The sequence below is a fragment of the Salmo salar genome, chromosome ssa10 (assembly GCF_905237065.1).
Source record: "Salmo salar chromosome ssa10, Ssal_v3.1, whole genome shotgun sequence".
NCBI lineage: Eukaryota > Metazoa > Chordata > Actinopteri > Salmoniformes > Salmonidae > Salmo > Salmo salar.
In genome coordinates this window covers 120,097,470-120,108,794 of record NC_059451.1, presented here as the reverse complement: position 1 = coordinate 120,108,794, position 11,325 = coordinate 120,097,470, and the positions used below count along the sequence as shown (strand labels likewise).

General features: G+C 43.3%; 1 protein-coding gene across 4 annotated transcripts; it reads left to right on the top strand.

Moving 5' to 3' along the window:
* The first annotated feature begins 671 nt into the window (after positions 1 to 671).
* Positions 672 to 10,308, top strand: LOC123724523 (protein mono-ADP-ribosyltransferase PARP16). Of its 4 annotated transcripts, none has more exons than XM_045688561.1 (7): positions 672 to 977; positions 1,772 to 1,971; positions 2,328 to 2,465; positions 2,804 to 3,010; positions 3,266 to 3,424; positions 3,660 to 3,804; positions 4,532 to 10,308. In XM_045688561.1, exons 2-6 carry the CDS (start codon positions 1,780 to 1,782, stop codon positions 3,774 to 3,776), a joined length of 813 nt encoding a protein of 270 aa, XP_045544517.1. In that variant the 5' UTR covers positions 672 to 977; positions 1,772 to 1,779; the 3' UTR covers positions 3,777 to 3,804; positions 4,532 to 10,308. The 4 variants fall into 4 exon arrangements, with proteins under 4 accessions (XP_045544517.1, XP_045544515.1, XP_045544516.1 ...); XM_045688559.1 differs by having other exon boundaries at positions 3,266 to 3,437; XM_045688560.1 differs by having other exon boundaries at positions 2,804 to 3,025.
* The last annotated feature ends 1,017 nt before the right edge of the window (positions 10,309 to 11,325 follow it).

Genomic DNA, 11,325 nt, shown 5'->3' with positions numbered 1-11,325 from the left:
TAGATAAAGGGTCTATATAAAGGGTCCTTGGCACTCTTCTGTCGGGCACGTTTTTCTCCGGTACATAACAGGTAGGAGGCGGGGGAGACACGGTCAAACAGGCGGTGTCGTTAGCTAGGTAGTTATCACATGGTGTCGCCCCAGCATCCGGTCTGCTGTGCTTGCGGGAGGCGGGGGCAACCGGAAGACAGCGTCCTTATCCCCCCCCGTCGTCCGTCGTGCACTGTTTTCCCGCAGGTATGTTAACGACTGTGAGGGTGGGAGTGAAAAAAAACTCAGATAATACTTTTATTTCTATTTTGAACCACATTCAAAAGAGTGCAGAAACGCACCGAATTGTGGGCTGCAGTTGCACACTATTGAAAATCGGTTAGCTACTGCCACTGGTTCTGACTAGAGGGACTACAGCCAGAGATAATAGAAAAGCAGGAGATACGAATTCCAGCGGAAATTGAATGTAAAAACATATAACGCTCAGCCCAGCAGGCTGTCGATCAATCGCGTTCACGTTGTCATGTTGCGTCAGGCGGTTGCTAAGCTTGTCGTCACGCGATCCATTCTAAAAGTCACGGTATGAGTCGAGAAACCTGCCTATTTTATTCGGAAGTACGCTGTGTGACGATTTCAAAGTCAAAAGATATTACAGAGGACAAGTTACTTATCTTAAATGTTTTATTTTTTGTTGTTGTTGTAATGTTTAGCTTCTCGTTCACGTAATTCGTGCTAATATATATATATTTTTTTGTGCTAGCTCCCAATTGACTCCCATTGACTCCTTGAAGGAGAGAATTTCTTGTCGGAGGTTACCCAGAATCCACCGCGTGACACATTGACAACGTACAGTGGCGTAACATACAGTGGCGTTACGTACAGTGGGCGTTAATACGGTTCCAATGGCGTTTCCCATCTCCTCAGAAGTATCTATGTGACGTCTAGTCACAACCTAGATAGCTTGGCTTCTTGTGTCTCACAGTCAGGTATGTTTTTCTAGTACTATGTGTTTTATATTTCCTGGAAACTATAGTTATTACCAGTTGACAAGTATATACATATGGTTTGGTATTGTTTGTGAGACAGATTTTTTGTTGTTGCTATCCTTCGGATGTGCTAATTAACTTATGCTAAGCTAACGTTAGCTATCCAGCTAGCTGCCCAGCTTCATCTAGTTAGCCGCCCAGCTTCATCTAGTTAGCCGCCCAGCTTCATCTAGTTAGCCGCCCAGCTTCATCTAGTTAGCTTCCCAGTTTCATCTAGTTAGCTAGCTAGCTTCATTTAGTTAGCTAGCTAGCTAACTCTTTCATCTTCACTCTTTGCTATTGAGTTTTTGACTGACCCAAGGGTTTTTAAGGTAAAGCCTAAGCTACGTTTGTAAAGTAAAATGTTGTCTCTTCAAACGAAGCGTATTGATTGTTTAACATTGTCGTAATGAACTAATAGTTTTTGTTGACATATGTGGGCACAACTAAGTAAACATCACTAACTAACTAACTATAGCCTGTGGCTGGCGAGCAAGTTATAATGCTATTTGCATTCAACCTTTAACACCAAAGACTATATTATATTAAGTTAACAAGACAACTAGGTCAATAATTATTTTCTGAATCAATTCTGATTAGAAGGATACAGACACATGTTGAATGGTTTCACACAGTAAGTAGCACTGTTCTCACAATCAATAACACGTTTATTCAGGTATATTATTATCTGTCTATGATGTTATGTCCCACGCCTAAGACCTGAAACACATGTCTCTTATGTCCTGTGTCTACAGTGTTGGGAATGCAGCCACCACTCCCACCGGATGCAGTCAGAGAGCTGGTGTGTTCCTGTCTTCACAGGGACCCAGTAGCCGCTGATCTGAGATGCAGCCTGTTTGTGGCAGCTGCTCAGAACTACAAAAGGGACTCGGTGCTCAGACCTTATCCTCCCAGATACATCAGAGACAGAGACACCAAGGAGTTTGATGAGCTGGTGAGGAATCGGACTGGACAGAAAACACTTGATATTTTCCATATCAAAGAGAATGCTTGACTTATAATTCAAACCTTCAGATACAGGCTCTCTGCCTAAAAGTCAAGCATATTATTCACCATCACTGTGCACCTGTCCTGTCCTACACCTGTTCTGTGTTATAGCTGAGTCTACTGGTTATAGTCTGGGTTGTGTTCATTAGGGCACACAACAGAAAATGTTTTAGAACCTTTTGCAGTGGAAAATTAAATTTAGCATTTCTTATTTCTTAAGTCCAGTTAGTGCCTCTATGTTTCAGTCAGTTTTCTTCCGTTTGGTGCCTAATGAACATGACACTGCTCTTGTGTTCCTTCCAGCTGTCAGATGTCAGCAGTTTGCCTGGTGTGAGGGAGCTGGTGAGACTGAGACCTGGTGAAGCTGACCACCATCTGGCTCTCACACACTGGGTTCTTTCCTCCAAGAGCTTCGCTGTGAAAACACTACAGAAAGACGAGGTAAAGGCAATAATATCTCAAAAGAAGGATACACACTGCACTTGATAGACGCCCCCTCCGCTGCCCCCTCCGCTGCCCCCTCCGCTGCCCCCTCCGCTGCCCTCTCCGCTGCCCACTCCGCTGCCCCCTCCGCTGCCCTCTCCGCTGCCCCCTCCGCTGCCCCCTCCGCTGCCCTCTCCGCTGCCCTCTCCGCTGCCCCCTCCGCTGCCCTCTCCGCTGCCCCCTCCGCTGCCCTCTCCGCTGCCCCCTCCGCTGCCCCCTCCGCTGCCCTCTCCGCTGTCCTCTCCGCTGCCCTCTCCGCTGTCCTCTCCACTGTCCTCTCCTCTGCCCTCCAATAGTATGCCAAGCTGTGTAACCTGACTGAGAGTGAGGGAATCTCCACGCCTGTTCCAGACTTCCTGTTTGAGCTGGAGTACTGCGACCAGATGAACGCTAAGTTTGAGAAGACACGGGCGGGACGCGACCTCTTCTATGCATTCCACGGTAGCCGACTGGAGAACTTCCATTCTATCATCCACAACGGACTACACTGCCACCTCAACAAGGTCAGGGATGTGACAGTAAGATGGCAGCTTCACCACTCCTGTGATCGTCCTTATATTTATTTGGGTTCCCAGTAGCCCTGCTTGAATATATAATTTCAGATTGATGATTTTTTTTGGTTTGGTTGATGAATATTTTCACAGATAGTTGTTATGTTTAGGCAAAAGCCAGTATTAGCTACACAAAAGGAATGGACTTGCATTGATGAAGTTGCATTTCTGACAGACTTGTTTGTTTTGGGGGGTATTTCTCGACAGACGTCATTGTTCGGAGAGGGCACCTACCTCACCAGTGACCTCAGCATGGCGGTCCTCTACAGTCCCCATGGCAACGGTTGGCGCGACAGTCTCCTGGGACCGTTGCTAAGCTGCGTCGCCGTGTGTGAGGTCATCGACCACCCAGACGTTAAGTGCCAGGTGAAGAGGAAAGGTCAGAGCTTTGTCCAGAACGTTTACACAACACTCTTTATTTACTTAGGCACCCTGAGTCTCCTCTAGCCCCTCCTACCCATGTCAGTTCTCTTGGTGTTTGCCTCTTGCACAACATCGACTTCATAACAAATGAGTGGACCATGAAACAATATCATGTCAACGATGGCTACCTCTCAATGTCCAGTAAATATCAGTAATAATTTCCCGAAACCTGTTTCAGACTCGGAGACCATTGACCGTCAGCGCTCCAGAGCCAGAAACAGTGAAGGAGGAGAGGTCCCTCAGAAGTACTTTGTGGTCACCAACAATCAGCTTCTCCGAGTCAAGTACCTGCTAGTATACTCTCAGAGAAGACACCTGTCCAGGTTAGTACCTGCTAGTGGACTCTCAGAGAAGACACCTGTCCAGGTTAGTACCTGCTAGTGGACTCTCAGAGAAGACAGCTGCAGCTTCCCTCACTTGGATCGGACCGGGTATGGATCCAAGTAGGTCCTTGGGTCCATTTGGAACGGGTTTTTATATTTAAAAAATCAATCAGTCAATCAAGCAGATGTCACAAAGTGCTGTACAGAAACCCAGCCTAAAACCCCAAACAGAAAGCAATGCAGCTGTAGAAGCACGGTGGCCAGGAAAAACTCCCTAGAAAGGCCAGAACCTAGGAAGAAACCTAGAGAGGAACCAGGCTATGAGGGGTGACCAGTCCTCTTCTGGCTGTGCCGGGTGGAGGTTATAACAGTACATGGCCAAGATGTTAAAAAGTTCATAGATGACCAGCAGGGTCAAAAAAATTAAATGTAATGCATATGGGATCTGGATGGGAAAGCCCCAGGTCCATTTGGGAACGGACCTGTGAAGGTGTCTGCTGTAAACAGTATGGTGATAGTTGTATTATCATCGCTGCCCTCTATTGGTGTTGTGGTGAGTTGCCAGTACATTAGTAGAACTGATAAACATTTCAACAGGATGACAGTTCTGTCACTGTGTCAGATTGTCTCTCAGAGAGGATCATTTGACTTCTGTTGTGATTTTAGACCTTTTTAGATATAACTTGTGTGACGTGATTGTAATGTGATTTTTCTGATGTGTTTCCAGACATTCCCGGGGCAGGTCGTGGTTGGTCAGACATCACTTTGCCATCATGATGAGTCTCTATCTGCTGCTACTCATCGTCATCGGTGCCTTCAACTCCACCACATTCCTCTCCTTCTGGAACAGGCTTTTCCGGTGACGTCACAATCACAGGACCACACTCTTCTGGTGACGTCACAATGAAATCACCGGACCTCACCAATCACAGGACATGGTCTTCCGTTGATATCACACGAGTCATGGTGCTTTCCCACTGCAGCGCCGGTCGGTCCCGCCTGAGGCTCTCTATAGGCTTAAACCCCAGGTGTTTCCTGGGGAAATTGTTCATCCTTTCCATCCCTAGGGCTGACGTTAAGGACTTGGGAAGAGCAGTGTGTCAAGTTCAACATCTGAATATTCAAACCGTTTCTTATGAGGAGGAATAGTTCATATATACATGGACCATTCTTGTCATTCATAGTGCCTTCCATAACAGAGAGAGAGACAATCAGACAGATGGGAAAATAGGACATACATATTATACACTTAACACTGCTTTCCTTTAATCTCTTTCCTGTCTTCCACCTCTTTGTATGTATAGTCTACATGGTTATTACCACCACTGGTTATAACACCCTGAGGCTGTTTCCACATGGTTATTACCACCACTGGTTATAACACCCTGAGGCTGTTTCCACATGGTTATTACCACCACTGGTTATAACACCCTGAGGCTGTTTCCACATGGTTATGATCACCGCTATGGTTATAACACCCTGAGGCTGTTTCCACATGGTTATTACCACCACTGGTTATAACACCCTGAGGCTGTTTCCACTTGGTTATGATCACCGCTATGGTTATAACACCCTAAGGCTGTTTCCACATGGTTATTATCACCGCTATGGTTATAACACTCTAAGGCTGTTTCCACATGGTTATTACCACCACTGGTTATAACACCCTGAGGCTGTTTCCACATGGTTATGATCACCGCTATGGTTATAACACCCTGAGGCTGTTTCCACATGGTTATTACCACCACTGGTTATAACACCCTGAGGCTGTTTCCACATGGTTATTACCACCACTGGTTATAACACCCTGAGGCTGTTTCCACATGGTTATTACCACCACTGGTTATAACACCCTAAGGCTGTTTCCACATGGTTATTACCACCACTGGTTATAACACCCTAAGGCTGTTTCCACATGGTTATTACCACCACTGGTTATAACACCCTAAGGCTGTTTCCACATGGTTATTACCACCACTGGTTATAACACCCTAAGGCTGTTTCCACATGGTTATTACCACCGCTATGGTTATAACACCCTAAGGCTGTTTCCACCTGGTTATTAACACTGCTATGGTTATAACACCCTAAGGCTGTTTCCACCTGGTTATTAACACTGCTATGGTTTTAACACCCTAAGGCTGTTTCCACATGGTTATTACCACCGCTATGGTTATAACACCCTAAGGCTGTTTCCACCTGGTTATTATCACCGCTATGGTTATAACACCCTAAGGCTGTTTCCACCTGGTTATTACCACCGCTATGGTTATAACACCCTAAGGCTGTTTCCACCTGGTTATTATCACCGCTATGGTTATAACACCCTAAGGCTTTTTCCACATGGTTATTACCACCGCTATGGTTATAACACTCTAAGGCTGTTTTCACATGGTTATTGACCCCCACGATGAAATCGGGGAGGGGACTGCAGATCTCTCTCCGTACGTTACTTATGTTAGTCACACAATATCTCAGACAGCACTGGGACGATTTTGACGAAGCTTGGATGAATGACACATCTTGCCATAAAGATCCGGGAATTTTACAAAATGACACTGATTGGCCAGATGGTGGCGCTATAACAGAGATAAAAATGCTGACTTTGAAAGGTCATGCCCCTCACCCTGTTTGACCTAAAGCCATGAAATTCGGTCCCTCTCCTCACAAGGAGCACATTTGCCTCAGGGACTCATTAAGCAATGTTCCCTCTAATCTGCGTGCAGGCGCGCAGTAGCCCTGAGACTGCCGCATGACTCAGCCCTTACTCTACACAGACCGGTGCGGCATAACCAATAAGAGCTGGAGTAGGCCTATATGCAAATACACCATTGCCGTATATGGATCTGTGCCATTTACTTTGAACTGGACTGTGTTTACAGCATGAGCGGTGATGAGTACCTGTGCTTGTTATGAGATCAAAGCGAAAGCTGCATGTAGGCACATGTGCACATTTTGTTCATATTCTTTGCTAGTTAGTGAGTTATTAGCCCACTTATAGATCATTTATAGTCAGCAATAGGGGAGTGATTTGCTTCTTACAAGAGCACAAAACATGTACATTTCTAGACATCTTTTTTTTTTTTTTAAAGCAAGTAAGGTAAAGAACTTATTCTTTCTTTTCTTAAAGGGGCAGTGTTGTATTTTGAGCCGGGCTTGAATAAGCTAAGTAGCCAATAGGCAGAGGGTAGCTTAATTTGTCTGATTATCTGTAATAATGGTATGAGAATAATAATCATCAATTTTATTTTGTAAAGTGGTTTATTCCATCAAACACAACATTTTCAGTCACCACCTTGTCTGAAGGACAAGTTGATAAACAGGGTAATGTTTAAGCCCTCCATGTTTTTTTTCTTCTTCGTTAGTCTCATTGAATGTAGGCCTACGTTGAACACCACACATTGGCTGCTACTGTCGGCTGAATGGTAGAACAGCTGTTTCCATGTTAAAATGTTATGGCATGCATTTACTCCATTGTTTTTGATGGTAGGCCACTCTGGTAGGCCTACATTATGATCAAATAGCCACAGTAGCCTACTTGTCCACTTCAAACTGTATCTTAAAGCGGGTACAGCCTCAGTGTTCACAGTCAACTCGCTCAGGAAGTTGCACAGAATTTTCACAACGTTGAAGTTTGCGCTTAGCAGACCTAAAATTTTGCTCAGTGCCAGAATAAATGAGAGGGAGTTCATTACGTCCACAATGATGAATTTCACTGCATTTAGAATTTTGTGAAAAACCCAAACGCGACTCTTCTGGCACCGACTGCCTGATCTGCACAAGACTGGATATGTTGCATCTATGGACAAAGGTCTCTGAACGCAGTATCTTTCCGGACTAGTACAGTACAGCACCTAAAACAACATGGCCGCTATTGACTAGTAAACATTCAGGTGGGCGTGGTCTGGCACATTTAAAATCGATATAAATCAGTCAAGGATATTGGTATTGTAACACAATGTGGTACACGTGTTGCGAACACTGTCAAGATTCAACATGGTGCGAGAACATTCATAACGACCTCAAGGTGGCGCTATAACAGGCAGCTGTTTTTATATCTCTTGATTTGTTTGACTGGGTGATTAAAATCTGGCACAATGTCTAGCTAAACCCCCATATCACAGACACCACTTGATGGAACTTAATGACACGTGTTGCCATAGAGATCCGGCATTTACAAAATGCCACTGATTGGCCCAAGGGGAGCTCTGTGTCATTAGTTTGGGATGACGTGTTTACTTTTGCCTTGTTACCACTACTGTGGTTATAACACCCTGAGGCTGTTTCCACATGGTTATTACCACTACTGTGGTTATAACACCCTGAGGCTGTTTCCACATGGTTATTACCACTGCTATGTTTATAACACCCTGAGGCTGTTTCCACATGGTTATTACCACTACTGTGTTTATAACACCCTGAGGCTGTTTCCACATGGTTATTACCACTGCTATGTTTATAACACCCTGAGGCTGTTTCCACATGGTTATTACCACTGCTATGTTTATAACACCCTGAGGCTGTTTCCACATGGTTATTACCACTACTGTGGTTATAACACCCTGAGGCTGTTTCCACATGGTTATTACCACTACTGTGGTTATAACACCCTGAGGCTGTTTCCACATGGTTATTACCACTACTGTGGTTATAACACCCTGAGGCTGTTTCCACATGGTTATTACCACTACTGTGGTTATAACACCCTGAGGCTGTTTCCACATGGTTATTACCACCGCTATGTGTAACAGTGTAGGTTCCGTCCCTCTCTTCACCCCAACCTGGGCTCGAACCAGGGACCCTTGCCCACATCAACAACTGACACCCCACGAAGCATCGTTACCCATCGCGCCACAAAAGCCACGGCCCTTGCAACGCAAGGGGAAACCCTACTTCAAGTCTCAGAGCGAGTGACGTCACCGATTGAAACGCTACTAGCGCGCACCACCGCTAACTAGCTAGCCATTTCACATCAGTTACATATGTTTATAACACCCTAAGGCTGTTTCCACATGGTTATTACCACTGCTATGGTTATAACACCCTAAGGCTGTTTCCACATGGTTATTACCACTGCTATGGTTATAACACCCTAAGGCTGTTTCCACATGGTTATTACCACTGCTATGGTTATAACACCCTGAGGCTGTTTCCACATGGTTATTACCACTGCTATGGTTATAACACCCTGAGGCTGTTTCCACATGGTTATTACCACTGCTATGGTTATAACACCCTAAGGCTTTTTCCACATGGTTATTATCACCGCTATGGTTATAACACCCTAAGGCTGTTTCCACCTGGTTATTAACACTGCTATGTTTATAACACCCTGAGGCTGTTTCCACATGGTTATTACCACTGCTATGTTTATAATACCCTGAGGCTGTTTCCACATGGTAATTACCACTGCTATGTTTATAATACCCTGAGGCTGTTTCCACATGGTAATTACCACTGCTATGGTTATAACACCCTGAGGCTGTTTCCACATGGTTATTACCACTGCCATGGTTATAACACCCTAAGGCTGTTTCCACCTGGTTATTACCACTGCCATGGTTATAACACCCTGAGGCTTTTTAATTTTCTGTTATTGAAAGGAAACATTTATCATTGAGTGAACTTAGTATATCTGTTCACCATTTATTCTCAAGCACAATTGTGCAATGTGGTTGTACGACAATTGTGACATGCAATGGCAAACCTGTAGACAAACAGCATTCTGTTTCCTGTGTGGACAAGCACGGTCCTTACAACCGAATGGCTATTAAAATGTCACTAACAAACAGGTTTGGGGTCAATGCCATCTCAATTCCTGTCAATTCAGGAAGTACACTGAATCCTCCAAATATATCAATGAGTGAGAAAGTTGCAGATGCACAAAGAGCATGCCTCTAGAACATGCTAACCTCTCACCGTTACCAATATTCCTGATTCGTTCATGATTGTCCGTAATCATGGTAGCATCCAACTTTTAATGTAGAAGTGTTCAGAAACTTGTTTAGAATAGAAATGGCTATTGGGCACAACATCATCAGAAACATAACCAAAATAAACTGCAAATGAATCCAACAGGTCTGTAGAGTCACACGCTTGATGTAGTCATTGTGTTCTAGGAATATGGGACCAAAACCAAACGTTTGACTACTTTAATACACTATAAGTCAATTTGTCCAAATACTTATGAAACCTTCAAATGGGGGGGACTAGATAAATAGGGCTTTCATTTTTAAACGGTAAAAGAGATATGTATGAAAATACCATCAAATAAAAGGTGACATTTTGTACTGTCGCCTCCTATAAAACATTTTGATTTCAAATCCAAAATGCTGGAGTCAAAATAAAAGTTTCAGCTTCACTGTCCAAATAAATCCATAAGGGGGTATAACTTCCAGTCCGTAGTGTTATTGGTCTGTTTTACTCCTCTTTTCCTCCAGATTGTAACTTTATTATGGTCTGTTTGTCTGTATTAATGCTTTATGACGCCTGATACCCCAACGACCCATTTTTTTGTGTGTTTTATTATCAGTCAATAACAAAAGGAAGCCGATGAGCTTGAGAACAGTGGCGTCTGCAATACACAAACTACTCAATGTAAATAAGCCACTGCTTGGTCAGTCCCTGTCCAGATAAAAGATGGGCTCTGTCCCTGACAATGTTCTTGAAAATACAAGGAATTGTATTGAAGGGGGAAAAAAAACTAGTTTAGTCAGTAAGGATGGAATTATGTAAATAGACATGTTTTTTTTGAGTCACAGTATATGGAAATCTGTAGTGCAATCCTGTATCAATATTTCACTTACAAACTGAAAACAATTAGCAAATGGTCAGTTTACAAAATGCAATTTGTAGTTTAGCATTTTATGATGTTAAACAATTCCAATTCTTAACAGATATTTTAATCAAGAAATATCCCTCTCGGACCAGGTTCATTAAAACATTAGCATTAAAACATTAGCATTAGAACATTAGCATTAAAACATTAGCATTAGAACATTAGCATTAGAACATTAGCATTAAAACATTAGCATTAGAAAATTAGCATTAGAACATTAGCATTAAAACATTAGCATTAGAACATTAGCATTAAAACATTAGCATTAAAACATTAGCATTAAACATTAGCATTAAAACATTAGCATTAGAACATTAGCTGGTTCTAGAAGAACGTTAATAGCTGCCAGAAAGTGATTTGCATTGTTGTTATCTGCCAATTAGATTCCATTCTTTTAATCTCTTTTCAACCTTTTTAAGTATAATTTCTCTTGTTTTCCCCATCTGGAAATGAACAGCTGCAAAGTTGGAATTTTGACCTGAACATTCAAACATAAAGGTGGATAATGGATGTTGTGCTTTCAGACAGGCTGTGGCCTGCAAAACTATGCTTTTATCTGGGAGATATTGAATCTCTCTGTCTTACTAGTAACTTTTTTAGAATTCTAATTGAATGGAGAAGCAGCCTACATCCTCTTGATTTTTTATCACCTTAGTTGTATCTTGTGTGAAGTTTCAGAAGCA

Coding starts and splice junctions, on each gene's coding strand:
- LOC123724523 (XM_045688558.1), top strand. CDS start 1,780: ATGCAGCCACCACTCCCACCGGATGCAGTCAGAGAGCTGGTGTGTTCC. Junction 3,026..3,265: donor ACAAGGTCAGGGATGTGACA/GTAAGATGGCAG, acceptor ATTTCTCGACAG/ACGTCATTGTTCGGAGAGGG. Junction 3,805..4,531: donor CAGAGAAGACACCTGTCCAG/GTTAGTACCTGC, acceptor ATGTGTTTCCAG/ACATTCCCGGGGCAGGTCGT.